This window comes from Protobothrops mucrosquamatus, unplaced genomic scaffold, assembly GCF_001527695.2.
Source record: "Protobothrops mucrosquamatus isolate PMUCROS unplaced genomic scaffold, P.Mucros_1.0 scaffold32, whole genome shotgun sequence".
Lineage (NCBI taxonomy): Eukaryota > Metazoa > Chordata > Lepidosauria > Squamata > Viperidae > Protobothrops > Protobothrops mucrosquamatus.
The window spans coordinates 1,133,128-1,151,930 of record NW_015386416.1 but is presented as its reverse complement, the minus strand read 5'-3'; the positions used below and the strand labels follow the sequence as shown (position 1 = coordinate 1,151,930).

General features: G+C 35.7%; 1 protein-coding gene across 2 annotated transcripts in view; it reads right to left on the bottom strand.

Annotated features, from left to right (window-relative positions):
• Positions 1 to 18,803, bottom strand: part of POU6F2 (POU class 6 homeobox 2) — a 303,270-nt gene that overhangs the window by 108,030 nt on the left and 176,437 nt on the right. For both annotated transcript variants that reach the window (XM_015811175.1, XM_015811176.1), the window contains exon 4: positions 4,892 to 5,238. In XM_015811175.1, the coding sequence (XP_015666661.1) occupies positions 4,892 to 5,238 (347 nt within the window). The remainder of the gene's footprint in view (positions 1 to 4,891; positions 5,239 to 18,803) is intronic.

Genomic DNA, 18,803 nt, shown 5'->3' with positions numbered 1-18,803 from the left:
CAGTTACTACTATTGAGCAAGGTGCCACCTATGCTGTACTTGTGCATTTGGTTTTTCTTGCCTAAATGTAGAACCTTGCTTTTTTCACCATTGAATTTCATTTTGTTAGATAGTGCCCAGTGTTCAAGTCTGTCCAGATCCTTCTGTATCTTAAGCCTGTCTTCTGGAGTGTTGGCTATTCCTGCCAGCTTGGTGTCGTTGTTTTTCTTTTCTTTTTCTTTTAAAAGTCACAGCAAATATAAACTTAAAAAACTTGATTTTAAATAAAAAAAAAAATTAAAATCCATTAAAATCCACACCCGGAAAGAAAGTGAAAGTTTTCCTTTTGTTAAGAAGAAAGGAATGCTTCCGCGGCCATTTTCTTGTCACTTTCACTTATAGCAAGCAAAAAATCCCAATAAAATCTTCGAGTTAAAGTCACTTTTTAAGTAAAATAAAGATCCCCTGTCAGATTCCGTCTGTTTCAAAAGTTACTCACAAGCAGCTACAATGTAACAGCAGTGGCGGCGACGTCTGGCTTCACTCCGAGGAACGAAGACACACCGAGCTGCGGAGAAGAGGCTAGGACTCCGGGGGAGTTCTCACCTAAATCCCCCCAGGAACGCTCCTGGGGGGACTAGGGAACTCAACCCCTATCCCAGCCAAACTCACTTTCTCCCCTTCGCCCGGGGAGAAAGTTCCGAGCCGCAAAACAGCTGATCCGCGCTGTTTTGACGGCTTTGACGCAGTCCTTGGCTGGAGGCTCAGGAAAAAGCCTCCTTCGGCGGCGCCTCACCACAGGAAGCTCCTCGCCTTGATGGTATTTCTTACAATGGGTTTGGATTGTAAGATCTTCTTTAGTCTCATGATGTATTCATTACTAATCTTGTTCTTGACTTTAGTTTTTATTATTATGGTTCATCACATGGTCAGCCAGATGTTTAGACTTGATTTGGCATTTTTGTCCACCTATCAAGTCCTTCCCAAGGGCCTGGCATCAGAAAATGTTGTTTGAGAATCGTAAAGGTATTATCATAGGATGTAATCTGTTCCAAGTAAAACTGCCTTTTGCAACTCACTAACAGTGATTTTGTTAATGCTGTTGGTTTCAAGTAGTGCTCCAGTTGTTTTGGGATTACACCCAAGAGGTCTTTGTTTTCTTTTGCCCCAATCTTTCTATTTCTATTTGCAGGGCTTTACTATTTGTGGATAATCTGCAATTAGGTTAAAGTAAGATAGGTGGAAACCTAAAACCCAAGTCCTAATCAAGGAAGCATCTAAGAATATAGGAATTCTATGTAGAGTAGGGTGTTTTTTTTAAATTACGGTGTTCCGGTCCAATGAATTTAATATTTCCAGAGTTAATATTGTTGTTGTTATTGTTATGCTTTCAAGACAATGTTGAGACCTGGTGCCTGCTAAGACTTGTCTCTGTTTTCTCGGCAACATTTTGGAAGTGATTTGTTACTGGCTTCTTACTAGGACTGGGCCATGATTACCCAGTTGGCTTTGTGCCTAAGTCAGGACTAAAACTCACAGTCTCCAGACTACATTCTGGTACCTTAAGCATACATTACACATTACACACAAACACACTTGTGATATATATGCTAGTCCTTCGAGTTTGAATAAGACATACTTTTGTGTGCAGTTCATCATGGAGATGTCTTTGCAGCTTCAGTCTAGAGATGCAGAGTCTAGCACAATGGGGATACTGTAGTAACTGTGGGTGTTGTTCTGCAACATCAGTCACTAGTCTCCAAGTTACATCCTGGTGCCTTAATTACTACACCAAACTGGCTGTCATTATACACAAACACACATGCTTACATGCATATGTTACAACTAGGTGAACCCCAACTACTGATGTCCTGCAAGAATAATTTTAATGTATTTTTATAAGCAATTAAAAATAGTTTGCAGTAATGTTATCTGATTCTTGGAGGCAGTGTCAAGAAGATCAACAACAACAACAACAACAATAATAATGTTAGAAGGGACCTTGGAGGTTGTCTAGTCCAATCCAGTGGTGGGATTCAAATATGTGAACAACCGGTTCTCTGTGTGGATACCACTTCCAGAAGCCCATTCTGGGCCTCTTCTATCAAAGGAATACATCTGGCCAGGAGGAAAACAATTTTGCTTTTTCTTGTGCTATGTGATATGTAGAAATCAACTAGTAAAACTGACATCATGGCATTGACATGATCATCACCAAGGGATAATTTATTATCAAAGAAACAATGAAAGGAACAAGTGAAAAAGCTGACATTCTGAATAACCAGAATGCCCATTTCTACCTACCTAACATTTACTTGAATTTGTACTTTCTTTCTTTCCCCATGTAATGCAAAAAAATATTGTTTTCTTTGGAAACAATTTTCTTTTCAAGCATAATAGGAGTTTAATTCTGCTAAAAATGTGTGTCAACACTGTATCATCAAAAACATCTGGAACCTATAGATCAGTGATGGCAAACCTTTTAGAGACCGAGTGCCCAAACTGCAACCCAAAACCCACTTATGCATCGTCGGGTGCTGAGTGGACGTGGCCCATTGGGTGGGCATGGCCCATTGGGTGGGCATGGCTGCAGTGGTAACAGCAGACTGGGTGGGACTAAAAAGTTCAATCAATCAATTCCAACTTAGCAAGATCTTTTTTTCCCCGCGAGAAGTTGAAATTGACTGATTGATTGAACCTTTTTTTTTTTTGCACATGGCGGTGGAGGCCTAAAGCAAAAAGGTTTTATAAAACCCAGCTGAAGACCTAGGACTGGGGCGACGGCGCGCATGCCCACAGAGAGGGCTTTGAGTGCCGTCTCTGGCACCTGTGCCATAGGTTCGCCATCACTGCTATAGATTAATCAAAGTGTTTACCTGGAAACAAAGAATAATCAGTCAAATTATTAACATGTACACTTGATCCACAATACTTACTACCAAACGTACTTTATAGACAGTTTAAATGATATATTTAATAAATTAGAGGCATCTGTGAGTATTTAATGCCCTCCAATACAATAGTCAGGAATTCAGGAAATTGTAGTCAAATATTTTTTGGAAGATAAAAATAATCCAGTCACAACTTTCCTTTTAGGTATCCCTGTTTTAGGGAATATATTTTTTCCAGTTTGTTTGGAAACATCATACATTATATTGGATTTATTTATTGAGAACATAAAGGAAATATTTGGTAAAATATGTTTTTTTTCAGTCGTTACTCTCCTCTTCTCCAGGCAATGTATCTGTTTTAAAAATATTGAAACTGCTAATTGTCTTCATCAATGACTTAGATGAGGGAATTGAAGGGGAATTCATCAAATTTGCAGATGACACCAAACTGACAGGAGTAGCCAACATCCCAGAAGACAAACTCAGGATCCAAAAAGATCTTGACAAACCTGAACAATGGGCCCTATCCAACAAAATGAGTTTCAATGTGGAGAAAAGCAAAGTTTTTCATTTAGGTAAGAAAAATCAAAGGTAGAAGTACAGATTGGGCAAGACCTGGCTTTAAAAAAGTAATTGTGAGAGGGACCTTGGAGTCCTAGTGGACGATCACTTAATCATGAGCCAGCAGTGTGCAGAAGCAGCCAAAAAAGCTAATACAATCCTGGGTTGTATAAACAGAGACATAGAATCAAGAATCAAGAATCAAGAATCAAGATCATAGAATCAAGATCACTTTATAAAACCCTAGTAAGATCAATTTTGGTCATATCACAAAAATGATGTTGAGAGTTTCAAAAAAATTCAGAGAAGAGCAACTAAGATAATCAAAGGCCTGGAGACTAAAACATATAAAGAAAGGCTGTGGGACTTGGGTTTGGCTAGTTTAAAGAAAAGAAGAAATAGGAGAGACATGATAGCAGTTTGAGGGACTGCCACAAAGAAGAGGGGGGAGGGGTCACATTATTCACCAAAGCACCAGAGGGCAGGCAAGAAACAATGGTTGGAAACTGATCAAAGAGAGAAGCAATCTGGAATTAAGGAGAAACTTCCTGACAGTGAGGACAATTAACCAGTGGAATAGCTTGCCCCCAGAAATCGTGGGCACTCCATCACTGGAGATTTTAAAAAAGAGGCTAGACAGTCACTTGTCTGAGATGGTATAGATTCTTCTGCTTGAGCAGGGGGCTGAACTAGAAGGCCTTCAAGGTCCCTCCCAGCTCTATTCTATTCTAATTGTTACTGTTGTCTATGTTTAATCAGAAATACTTCTGTAGTTCTGAATGCTGATGCAATTTCCCCCCCCCCCCTTTAATATGTTATTTCATTCCTTAAGTTTTTATCAAATCCATTGCTACTGTGTACTTTTTAACCTATTTATTCATTACAACAGTCCACATTAAGTCCATTGTGAAGATATAATTGGAATGAGGGGGGAAGGAAATCATAATTTCTACTCTTGGCCCTCTGAAGGAAGGACAGTTTAACATGAAACAGATGAATAAAACCCAGTAGTTCCTGGGCTGAAAAATAGCTCTCCTTTTCTTTCTCCAGTTCCACATTCCATCTGTAGTAGAGAAACACTAGCACCATCCCTACTTCAAATGTGAAATATGCTGGCATGAAACATTTGAATCCAAAGGTTATTGTGAAGTCAAAATATGAGTGTATGTATACTGTATGTGCATGGGAAGCATATAAACATCTTAAAACTTTGGAAATGCTAAAGATGATAAAATAAGAGTTGTCATGTCAGTCACTCATTTAAGAAAAAAATGAATAATCCAGAGTTTTGGCCATAATATGCTACACCATAATGCTTACATTATGTAAAATAAAATCAGGCCACACTAAAAAGTGGTAGAAACTATTCACTATCACCACTGAAAAATGGTTAAAACTATTCAAATAAAAGACAATGCTGGATAAGGTAATAGACAACAAGCAGATCATCTAGCACTTACCTGAAGGGGGTTTGAGGATGTGAGAGAAGAGGGAAGAGCATGAACTGGAGGTAGGTTGGTCTTTGTGGGGGAGCTTGAAGTTTGAAGAGCTGGAGCTGGTGGATTTTGATTCTGAGACTGTTGCTGTGGTGGTGGTGGTGGTGGTGGTGGTGGTGGTGGTGGTGGTGGTGGTGGAGGTGGAGGGTGCTGTTGCTGTTGAGGCAGTTGTGGCTGTGTTGGTTGCTGCTGGGATTGACTAGCTTGTCCCTGTCCTTGCTGGCTAATTTGGCTCTGCTGCTGCTGCTGCTGCTGCTGGAATTGTTGGAGATGCTGGAGCTGCTGGAGTTGGGAATTCAGGGATGAGGTAGCTATAAAGGATTAAAAAAATCAAGCTGGAGTTACAAAGGATTCCTCACAAAGTTATAAACAACAATAATCATTTCTAAATTCTAAATGTTACCTTACATTCATACTTGGAGGTCATCCAAACTTTTATCACTCAGATGGAATTCAAAACAAAACAAAACACCAAAACAAAACAGAGGAAATAAAGCCTTTGAAAAACAAAAATTCACAGTTGATGGGATATGTTTAGTTTGATATAAAGCCTGAAACCCTTTTGAAAGGGATCTGTAACTAAGTTCATATGTCAAATAAATATACTTTGTTTAATCATGAACAAATCACAAAGAGATGATCATACTTCATGTCAATTCATAAACCTGCACTCATGAATAAGTCAATTATAAAGGCTCACACATACTAAACCAAAGCTAAATAACTACTGTTTAGCATATAAATTCATCCACTGTTATATTTTAGTTGATCTTTCAAGATAATCAAGACTATGTGCTCATCTACAATTGCAAAATAGCAACTTAAAATTTGAAGTTAATTCTAGCTTCTTTTAAATTCACACAGCTAAAAATCACTATCACTTGACTCCAGTTTCTTATTAGTAAAATGGAAATACCAGCATTTCACCCCAATGTTCATTTGTAAGTGTTATGGATCTTTAAATATTTTCAAATAAATATTTAAGTGACAACCACAAATAAGAAAATAATTCCTGTGAGTCTCATGGCACAAATGGATATAAAGAAATAGTTTATATTTGCTACAGATGTTTTACAGCTACCATGTTCTGTGTAGTGGTGCACAATATTAAAAGATATAAAATAAAGTAAGATTAATAGCTAATCTAGGCACTGCCTGAAGGTTCTAAATGTACATGGTATCATATGCATACTACCAAAGGAATTAGGCTGTATCTCAGAATAAAATAGATTAAGATAAAGATTTTAACAAGAATTAGAATTCAGAAGTGACAGAAAGTTTTATATTAATTTGGTACCCAATCTGTTTGCATGCTAATTTTAAATCCATCTGATTTCAGTAGGTGAAAGTATTTCATTTTAAATATACTTTGAGTAATTTTCCACTATAATTGAAGGAGGATTGAGAATTTTTACAGTATTTTTTAGATTTTGAAGCATATGGACAAGAATTGTATTTGGATTATGCTTTTAAAATTCCATCATTTCTGAAAGACACTAACTGCCCAAGTTCTACAGAATTTTTTTTCTCATTCTCTAGTACATTTTACAGATGCCAGGTATTGAAGTACTGTATGTCATGTAAATATGCATTAATCTATTCAGCAGTGTTCATATTCAAGCAGGAAAGTTGTTAATTTGCATATAGAGATTCACTAGTCACATGTGTTATTCATTCTTAAGAAAAATGTAGTGGTAAAATATCTGCCATTAGAATACTTGGACAGTCAAGTTGCACTGAAAGGTGATTGTAATCTGATAAGTACTGAACAAAGTGATGATCACAAAAGCAATATTAAAAATATGAGATTCCAACTTGAGGAGCTATCATAGTACAACTAAAAATGAGAAACCCAATTGTTGTACTAATTTTAGCTTAGAATCATAATTAAATATCTTGAAAGAAACACAATGAATTAAATTTAAACAAATGAACAAATGCATATTTATATTTGCAAATTTCAAAAAGGCAATAATATTCAAGTGAATATGAAGATAATTTCATTCATAATGTTGAAATTTTTATCTGATTTTGTGTTTTTAACTTTTTCCAAATATCAGGATGCTGAAATTAATGACTGATAAATGCAAGAGTTAAAATTGCTCTGAGAACTGTAACTTTGTATCTTATTATTTAAGGAAGCCATTGCTTCCTATTCCTCCAAAAGTGTGATAAGCACAATTTCAACTTGAAATTTTATCCATCCACAGTTATTGATTGGTTGATTAGGTGCCAAAATTGTGATTGTGCCACAAAATCGTGATTGACATATTTTCTCCAGGACTATATATCCACAATCTAACCCTTCAGATTTTTCAGTAGTATGTTTATCATTCCTATAATTACATACAGTCATCTTCCTGCTGGTCATCGTCTTCTTTTCCTTGCTTCCATCTACCGTTATAATTTATCTAGATAGAAAGTTGCATAATGTCCACAATATAACAATTTGACCTTGGTCACTTGTACATTTAGTGAGAATTATGGGTTGTTTCATTCTAGGTTGTCACAGAATTATAGGGCTGATGGGACCTTTAAGGTCTTCTAGTCCAATCCCCTGCCAAGACAGGAGTCCTCTGTTGAATTCCTGTCTGAGGTCTTCATCTTTCTTGGCTTTTCTTCTCAACACTTTCCACCATTTGTTTTGGCATAATTTCTTCTATTTCTTGGTCTTCAGCAATCTCTTTTCACATTCATTCTTAACATCTTCAAATAAATTCCAAAGTTCTTATTGAAAATTGTGGTTATATACACAAGATCACATGATGGAAATTGATTGGCTTTTTTCTTCTGTGTTAACTTTTAACTTGCAAATGAGCAATTTATGATCTGTTCTGCAATAGATCCCTGATCATATCTCTGCAGTTATAGCTCAGCTTCCTTGTACTAATAATAAGTCAATTTTATTTCTGTGTATTCTAAGTGGAATATCTATGTATATAGGCATCGGTTGTTGGAAGATTGGGTTAGAATGAAGTTATCAAATTAAATATCAGAATTAATATATTATTCTGCGGCATTTCTGTTTCCTAGACTATATAGTATGACTGTGTTTTCCTTAATATTTCCAACATTGGCATTCTACTCTCCAATAATGCATGTTGCTTGAATGTTCTGTCAACTTCAAATTCAATTTATCAGTCTTGTCTCTTCTTCACTGGTTATAGAATAAATTTAAATGATCATCATAGCCAACACTCCAGAAGACAGGCTTAAGATACAGGAGAATCTGGACAGATTTGAACACTGGGCACTATCTAATAAAATGAAATTCAATGGTGAAAAAGTAAGGTTCTACATTTAGGCAACAAAAACCAAATGTGCAGGTATAGTATAGGTGGTACCTTGCTCAATAGTAGTAACTGTGAGAGGGATCTTGGAGTACTAGTGGACAATCACTTAAATATGAGCCAGCAGTGTGCTGCAGCTGCCAAAAAAGCCAACACAGTGCTAGGCTGCATTAACAGAGGGATAGAATCAAGATCACGTGAAGTGTTAATACCATTTTACAATCCCTTGGTAAGGCCACACTGCATCCAGTTTTGGTCACCATGATGTAAAAAAGATGTTGAGACTCTAGAAAGAGTACAGAGATGAGCAACAAAGATGATTAGGGGACTTGAGGCTAAAACATATAAGGAACGGTTGCTGGAATTGGGTATGTCTAGTTTAATGAAGAGAAGGATGAGGGAGGATATGATAGTAGTGTTCCAATATCTCAGGGGCTGCCACAAAGAAGAGGGAGCCAAGCTATTCTCCAAAGCACCTGAAGGCAGGACAAGAAGCAATGGATGGAAACTAATCAAGGAGAGAAGCAACCTAGAACTAAGGAGAAACTTCCTGACAGTTAGAACAATTAACCAGTGGAACAACCTGCCTCCAGAAGCTGTGCATGCTCCAACACTGGAAGTTTTTAAGAAGAGACTGGATAGCCATTTGTCTGAAATGGTATAGGGATTCCTGCCTGAGCAGGGGGTTGGACTCGATGACCTCCAAGGTCCCTTCCAACTTTATTATTATTATTATTATTATTATTATTATTATTATTATTATTATTATTATTATTATTATTATTATTATTAATCGCACAGTCAGCCAGATGTTCAGACTGGATTTGGCATTTTTGTCTACCTATTGAGTCCTTACCAAGGACCTGGGATAGGCAGATGTGTATGTTTGATGGTATTACAGATATCGTCGGAGGATGGAAGCAGTTCCTAGTAAGGCCGCTTTTTGCAATTGACTAATGGCGAATTTGTCAATGCCAATAGTGTTCAAGTGGTGCTCCAGTTGTTTTGGTATTACACCCAAGGTGCCTATTACTATTGGTACTACCCTTGCTTGCTTTTGCTACAGTATTTCTATTTCTATTTGTAGGTCTTTGTATTTTGTTATCTTCTCCAGTTCTTTCTCATCATCATCATCATCATCAATCATCATCATCATCATCATCATCATTATTATAAAAAGTTGTCCATGAAGTCTAATCAATATTATTTGACCATTGATTGTACTGTTCTTGCTATACCCTTTCTAATTATAAAAGCAACACTGTTCCTTGTCCTGAATAATAAATAGTGTAATCTTCTGACTGAGTGTCCAATCTCAATCCATCTCAATTTGATGATACCTAAGATATCACTTTTTAGTCATTTCATTTCATCTTCCATTGCGCTCAGCTTTCCTAGGATTCCTGCTTTCTTATAATCCATGTCCCCATTGTAATTCTATTTTGGCAGCTTTGGGTTTTCTTTTCCTAGATGGCACATCATCAACTTGTTATTCCAAAGGCTTTAATCTAACAGTTATAAATACCGTTAGTACCCAGAAAGATCCTCAGCTCTCCCTGAGTAGCATGTTGAATGCCATCTGACATGGGGAGCCTCTCTTCCAGCATTCTAATGTGAATTATTTTATATTGTCAATCCATATTGTTTTTTGGTAAAACATTTTTGCTTTTTCCTTTGCTGTATGTAATAATGCCTTTGGCATTATCATCAAAGTAATCATCCACTTCTAGCATCTTCCCATATCACTGATGCACAAGATCTGATACCTTCTTCCTTTAGCTGGGCAGCTGGAATGATGTCCACAACTTAGATGACCCTGCTGGGATTATGCGCTCTTTGTTCATCCATCCCAGATATAACCCCTCTCCCCTTGAGGAAGCAGCACAGATGACTTCAGGGAGCTAATATTATTAGGGAATTAAAAACTAACAAAGCACAAATCCACATGATAGCCACCCATAGATTTCTAAATAACTTAAATGTTATTTGAGACTATCTAAAAAAAAAATAAGTCATCCATCACTAAGAAGTGTCTTTAAACCAAAAAAATAGAGTTGGATAGATAGATGGCATACATAATTAGTGATAAATTTTCAAGCACATAGAACAGGGCACCTTGTTCAAGAAACATTAAGCTGGCTTCTGCAAATGTAAACTACTTTTCATTAAACTTTTTTTATGAAGTCCAATCTGATATGACCCAAACTATCACAGAATAAACTGCCATATTGTCTTAGAGTATTAACTGCAGATCCCTCAAAATAAAAATCTAAATAGCCATTTCTTTCTACGTATATGAATCTTGCCTAGAACCTGGAAGGAGCCAAAGAACAGTTCCTATTGACTAAGGTTTTTATTGTTTTTAAGTATGGTTTATTGTATACAATATTTTTTATCTGTATTGATCTGGAACTTTGGAAAACTGCCTGATGTAATTTGGATTGCTTCAAAAGTAGCCCAATGTGGCTTGATTCCAAAATCCAGAATAGAATTTGGCCTTTCTTTTATAGACTAACATAGAAAAAACATAGATGGCTATAATATTTATTTTCAGAAATAAAGGAATACATTCTGGAATTGGATGTGGTGATAAAATACATCAAATTTCAGAGAAGCTAGTACAGGATTCTTTAAGTCCCATACTTTTAATGTTTTTCAATAAATGCTCTAAAATGTGCAGTTTTAATGCTAAAATTGCAACAATAATACAGGTAGTCCTCAACTTATGAGCACAACTGAGACCAGAATTTCTGTTGTTAAGCAAGGTGGTTAAGTAAGTCATACCCAATTTTAGACTTTTTTGTCACAGTTGCTAAGCATTGTGTTTGTTAAGACAATCATGTAGTCATTAAGTGACTCTGATTTCCCCCATTGACTTTGTTTGTGGCAGGGGGTTGGACTCGATGACCTCCAAGGTCCCTTCCAACTTTATTATTATTATTATTATTATTATTATTATTATTATTATTATTATTATTATTATTATTATTATTATTATTATTATTATTATTATTAACAGCTGGCTGGGAAGGTCACAAATGGCATTCACATGAAGATGCTGCAACCATCATAAATTCATGTCAATTGCCAAGCACTCAAAAATTTGATAATGTAGCTGTGAGAATGCTGCATTGATTGTGCTGGTTATAAGTCACTTTTTCTGTGCTGAGCGGTCATTAAATGAATAGTTGTAAGTCAAGGACTATCTTATTATAGCAAATACATATACCAAATTTCAGAGAGACAAATTGGAAAGCTTTAAGTTTAAGAGAAGAAGTGTTTAGGAGTTCCTGTGGAAGTGATTTTCAGAAATCAAGGCAAACGTTTAAGAGATGAAACTTCAAATAAATAAAACAAATCCATTGCTTTCTTAATGTCCAAAATTTGGGGAATATTTAGGGTTTTTCCTATTTTAAGGTCTCTGTCTCCTGTAGGTAAATTATTTGGAAATGAAGCCAATTCATTAAATCACTTTCTGGATTGCAACCCCTTCCTTCCCTGTGACCCAGATTGGGTCTGCCAGATGGCAGTTAACTACACAGTAGATTGTCTTCTTTTGTTCAAACCCTACAATAAGAGAAAATATAATTATATTCTCTTTTGTGGGCATGCTGTTTGAGGACTGGAAATAAAGCAAGCAAGCAAGCAAACGAACCAATTTTGAATTGTAGAAGGGGGATATTAGTAGAATTATGGTCAATTTCAACCAGTTAAAAGAAAGCAAACATCTTCTGAACCTGTTAAAAAAAGAAAAAAACATGATAAAAATTCACCATTTTGCTGCTGGTTATGTGTCATCAAGTAATTTTCGACTCCTAGTGACCACATAGATTTTCTCCTTGATCTATTCCTAACCTGTTTTTTTCAAATTACCCAATGGGATTTGCCACTATAACTGAAACTATCCCCCTTGCTTTGGTTGTCCTCTTCTCCTTCTTTCCACCCTTTGCAATATTAGAGCCTTCTCCAGAGAGCTAAGACTTCACCTAATGGGTCCAAAGTAGCTTAATTTGAACCTGGTCATTCATACCTTGATTGAGAATTCTGAGCTGATTTGCTCAATGATCCCTCAGTTTGTTTTCTTGGTTGTCCAAGATATTCTCAGGAGTCTTCTCCAAGATCAAAGTTCACAGCCGTCGATACTCTTCCTATAATGCTTCTTTAAAGTCTAACTGTCACTTCCATTGAGTGTCATAGGAAATTCTATGGCTTTCACGATTCTGATCTTTGTATGGTCAGCCATGTTGAAAGAGAGGGATAGTCAAGAGATGACCTTAAACATATTTAATGTTCATGCTCATCACATCAAACGTTTACCTTCCTCTGAAAGAATAACACGTCACAGGATTGTCTAATTATATATAATGCCATATGTTCAGTTTAGAAATAGACTATCAGTGTCCAAACCCTAACTTTTATAGAATGGGACAAGTTGATGGTCATATTGAATAATCTAAAATATTTTTAAGTGTCATTAAAATTTCTTCTAATCTAAATAGAGTGAACTTTACCAAATTATTAACTATTGGATTCAGTCAGCTTACTCAAGAAAAGTCTGCCAACAGTGTAAAATTGTGCTGTTTCTTAAAGAACTTTAGATTGGTCCATAGTTCCAAACTGCTTATTAATATATAATCTAAAAATATATTGTGAGTATATGAAAAACCCTATTTTTCTTGTGCTACTTTTCTTAATTTTTTAAAAATTTCCATAAACAGAAATCATACATGAATGCTATTAATATTGGACCGACTTTGGCATAAACTTTATATCCCAGCATTTGGTGACAATTTGTTTTTCACTGTTCCCCATTTTCATTTCCTCCAATAGAGTGGATTTTTCAAATTGAAAATTGCAATTGATTTAAATGTATAGCCCTATACTGAGATGAACCCAGCCAGTTCTTCATATCTTGATTATCCTGTAGGCAGCTGGGCTTCTTTTCTTTGATGTACTGTTCTAGGGTCTTGTGAGTGACATATGTAAGTCTGAATTTTACATGCTGTAGGAAGACAGCACCCCCCAAGAGAAAGAAATATTTTGGGGGATATTAAAAAAGCAGAATATATTTCCCCAAAGGAATCATAGAAAATCATAGGCAACTCCCTCCCAAGTCTCTCTGCCCCAAGCAGAAACCAGCTCTGTAGAAATGCAGATTTGATAATCCTTTCAGAAAGACTGGAGCCAGGAAGACTGGAGCTGATTGGATTAGAAAGACAAAGATCTCTAGAATCAACAACCCCTCACCCAAAAAATCCAACACAGGACATAACCATCAGCCACAGCCTCACGGAATCAGGACATGACCTTTAGGACATAATAGGATTAACCCACCACCATCAGAATACCAGAAGGGCACACTGAACCTCAGGTCAAAGTTCATGCCACAGGAACAAGAACAACTCCAAACACAAAAGCCCAAGAAGGTATAAAAACCAACCACTCCCAGCTCCATGTGGTCAGCTGCCCCAGAGCCATATTTCTGTCTGGTTCTGCAACTTAATAAACAAGAACCATTTTTTCCTAAAGCAGCCTCCACTTTGTTTATTCCTGGCTTGGACTGGACCCTGATGAAGATTTTTCTTTCAACAATGCTTTCCATATTAGGTAATAATGGTATGGGCTACTAGCAAATGCCTTCTCCAACCCCTACTTGTCCAAATTTTATGCTGAGAAATGAAAGTTGTTCTTCATCTTTATAGGATGGAAGATAAAAGGGGATGGACAGACATGAAAATAGAATGGGACTTGATAGGTCAGTAGATTTATAATAAGATATTACATGAAATTTCTATATGTCATTTGCAGGACAGAAAAGAGAGCACTGGTGAACCTGCCCCATCTGAAGGCACATTTGTGTTCATGTCTTGATTACAAACAATAATTTCATGTAGCAAACATGTTGCATTTCCACAGAGGTTTTTACCCAAAATTTCAAATCCAGATTTTAAAGGGTTCTAAATAGTATGGGATATCATCAGACTCTTTGGCACCTGCTTGAAAATTAAAGTGACTACTTTCCAAACAACATATTCAGAGTCCTTTTCAGTTGATTTTTTGAGGTGGAAGGAATTGGGGTTACAAAGGATTTCAGCCACTGAATTACTTCCATTTAGATCACAATTTGGGCAAGACCTAGGACTTTTCCCCTTTCAGCTATTTGTCTCATGAAGGTAAATCAGCTGGAAATGAAGCTGGCTTAATAAATCCTTTTCTGGACTGCAACCCTTCCTTCCCTGTGGCCCCAGTAGTCACCTAGTGGTCTGCTTAGACTGCACTTAATGGGTAGATTCTCTTGCTTTGTTTTCCCTCTCAGTCTCTACAAAAAAAATAGAATACATTTTCTTAATTTTTAAACAGGCTTCCTATTATCTGAAAAGTTAATCTTTTAAGATCTCTTCAATCATGGCCAAATGGATTGTAGCTGTATGTTTACGTAACAAAATCTTTATCAACCTGATGATTCATACAAGTGATTCTGGTGGGGTGGGGTGGGAGGAGAAAAAATACATTCATTTCCAATCATTCCCTCCTTTATAGGTTAGGATTGCATATATTTATATTCCTGAAGAGGGCAAAGGTCACCTACACAAAATCAAACCACCATCAAAAGAGAAGAAAGAATAAAAGCTTATTTATCTCACAATGTTCTTGCCATAGTAGATATATTAATTCTATTCTTAATTCAAGCATCCTGTTCTTTATTAGACAAGCTGTAGCACCTTTGAAAAACTTGTCTTCATTTATAAGACACACGCAACAGCTGCTTCTTATATAGCTCTTGTATCAATTTTCCAGATTGTATTAGTACTTTTGTTTAAACCACTATTTACCAGGCTCTAGAATGGTCATATTTTTTAAGGGTTATCTGCCTTCTGGCCTATTTCTAGGATTTGCGGCCCAAACATACGACTCCTCTGACAGCAAGCACGATCCAACATTTTTATATGAATTAGCCTCAGAGCCACAGCTTCCTTTCTGCTCTGATCACAATTAGATTATTTTGCCTGTGTAGACTATATGACTTAAATACTGAAGGTAATAAAGTCAAGTGATAAAGAAGAAACTATAATAATTTATCAGAATGAATCCATCAGGAGTTCTTTTGTAGAATCCTAATATTGTGACACATGCTGCTATTTACTGGAGAAATGATTTGTTTCACTGTTTAGATTTTCCTTGCACTTACTCGAATTTGTAATGTAGAAAAGTGTAATAATTTTAAAATGTTCTAGTTAAGAAAACCACAAAAAAGCAGCAGCTAATCCCACCTGAAACTTAATTTTTTCCTTTTCTTTTTAGCTTATGACAGTGCTTTTGATTCAAGTTCCCTCTGTGCACAGTAAAAACTCTAACTTATTTTAAAACCTCCAAATGCAAGGAAACTGCTGAAAAAATTAGATTTTAAGTACTATTTCCTTCCTCTGTGCAAATGGGAATTAAAACAACATATTGCATAGAAGGCTATAACATCATTCTCTATATTGGTTCTGTTAACAAAAAAACACAAAAAGTGTGGGGGTTTTTCTTTAAAGTTCTCCATATTTTTTATTTCAGTGTATTCAAATGTATGAATCAATGTATTCTTTATCAAAGAATATGTAATGGGTGAAATCTTCACTCTGATTTAATTTTAGCAAAGCTGCTATCAAATGGATTATTTTCTTGATGAATGAGATATACATGTTAAACTTCTATGATGTCCTTCTTGCCAAGAAGAGATGACCCGTACAGTCACACTTAAGAGAGGCAATCAATAGTGAAGTGGTGTATATCTAGGCTGATTCATTAATAAGACATAGTCCATCTGTAGTCCATGTGTTTATTCTGCATTCTTTACTCTATTACTGATTCTGGTTTCTTGCTCTATTTTGACATCTTGTGATATATCTCACAAAATCAGTATGTTCAAATCTCCCAAGCCTTCATATATCCATTTTACTTATCCATGATAAATACAGTATCACCATCCATCTTAATAATCCACAATTTCTAAAATCATTCCATTGCCAAATAAACTTTTTCATACATAACATTACAAAAAGAGAGCTGTTTTACTTTTTTTCTTCTGTCAAATGACATATTTATACTTTGATTATTTGGTCTTAATTTTCCTCTCTCTGCTATTCTGATGTTTTGTTTCTATATTACATACACATATACTTCATTCACAGGTATAAAGTAAGGTGCATAAATATAAAGCAAACAAATTCTTGACTGCTAAAATTATTCATGTCGCCTTTCTTTTTGACTACTCCTTACATCTCTTTAGTGGATTCCTGTCCATATCTGGATCAGGTTCTAGTTCATAGAATCATTGGGTTGAATGGGAGCTTGGAAGTCTTATACTAATTTTTCCTTTATTTCTCTTCTCACAGGAGATATTTAAAAGAGTTTTTACGGTCATTCTCAAGTTCTCTGTTGAGCTAGTGCATTCTAATGGCAATATTACTTCAGCATCTCACTTATTTCTGGGGGAAATGCATGGCTAGTAATGTGTATTTGTATGCGCAGTGTAGAAAAATTTATCTGAGAGTAACAAGTATTTGCTTCTTGAACATCAGTCATCATTACAAGTATTTTCATAAAAACACATTGAAGTGAATTATCATTCTCCTTAACTAAATTAAAGTAAGTAGAAGCATTGCTTTCAACAGTACAGTGGGGTGCTAGATTAAAAAAAGGATGATGGGAGAGGATGTTAAAAGATTATATCCAAGCTCATCCCATCCCACAATCACCATTCCCAAACAGGTTATCATAGTCCATCTTCTCCCTACCACTCAGCAAGAGTGTAGCACAAGGCCTTGTATCTACATTTGTATTTAAGTGTCCTTATTAGTTTGTATATTGTATCTTTTCTTAATGTCAACCTGGTAAGTAACTGAAACTCAAGAGCCTGTTTATTTAAACATGTGGGGAGCATTTTTATTATAGCCTTCCCTCCTTTCATCTTGTGTGTTTTTAGATGATTTAGAATAAATGAAAAGTTCTTCAAACCAGGAAACATATCATTAGTTTGTAGAGAAAATAACACAATGGGATCCCTCACACCAGTGCCGTATAAATTCCTAACAGCAATAATATCTTAAGACTGAGATAGTGTCACACAATAGGCTGTCTAACATGACTAAAATCAAACTGTCAGACATAATGCCAACATATTGACATTGCTTTTGCCCTTCCCTTTGTTTCCTTTGAGAATGTATGGATATCTACAGTTGTGCCCGAATATTGGGTGTTGGAAAGAGCTTCTGCGTTTGCCTATGCAGTCAGCAAAGTATCTAATTAAACACATCAGGGTACCACTTGTCTGACAAGTTATTTTCTGACACCTGCAGTTTGGGACCTTACCAAGGAATTCTGCAGCATTCGCAGATGAAACTCCTGACAGGTTAATCTAAAACAGATCGTGGATAAGAAACAAGTTGGTTTTTCATAGGCTATGAATCCCCTATGAATCCCCACTTAGGTTTATATTTTTTAAATGATGAATTTATGAATCACCTGGAGATTAAAAATATTAATAGAATAGAATAGAATAGAATAGAATAGAATAGAATAGAATAGAATAGAATAGAATAGAATAGAATAGAAGCTGGAAGAGACCTTAGATGTCCTCTAGTCCAGCCCCCTACTCTAGCAGGAAAACCTATACCATTTCAGATAAGTGACTGTCCAGTCTCTTCTTAAAAATCCAATAATCAGGTACTTCCCTGGTGCTCCAGGAGTTTTGAAAGATATGATGCAATGGTTCTGAGATAACATCTGCCAGCTCCTTCAGAACTCTGGAATGTAATCTGTTGGGTCCCAGTGATTTATATTCGTCAAGCTCGGATAGATTTTCTCTTATCATTTTCTTGCTTATTTTAATTTTTGTTTCTAGTTTGTCTTTTGGTATGTTGGGCTATACTTTCTTTTTGTGTGAAGACTGATGCAAAGAATGAGTTAAGCAGTTCTGCTTTCTCCCTACCGCCTGTTACTTCCTTGCCATCTTCTCTCTTTTTTAAAAAAATATTTTATTAATTTTCCAATTTTAAATTTAGGTATTTAAAAAGCAGCATGGTGACTGGGTTAATCAATAGTTCAATAACAAAATCTTTAGTACAAATCTCAAATTGCAACATCAAATATTTCTTCTCTTTTTCCCTTAACATTTACTGTCTCGTATTCAAGCTAGTATCAACTCAATAAAAACATCATTATTACATTTATCAATAATTTTTTAGCTTATACATATCTTAATTACATTCAATCTTCATGGACAATCCATATCCTGTTATTAATTTTTACCCAATTTTTAGTTTCTCATCAATATTCCAATTTAACCTTTGATATTTATAATTTTCAAGGTGTTAGGTAACCAACATTTCCCTTTATTTATTTTTTTATTTATTTATTTGTTTGGATTTTTATCCCGCCCTTCTCCTTACGGACTCAGGGCGGCTGACAGCCTGATAAAACAAATACAAAGATAAAAAATACCCACTTTAAAACCTAATTAAAATGAAATATTTGATGTGGCCTATGTCAATTTAAAATTATTCTTAAAACCCCACTAAAAATTCCCCCTAGGCCAGTCCTGC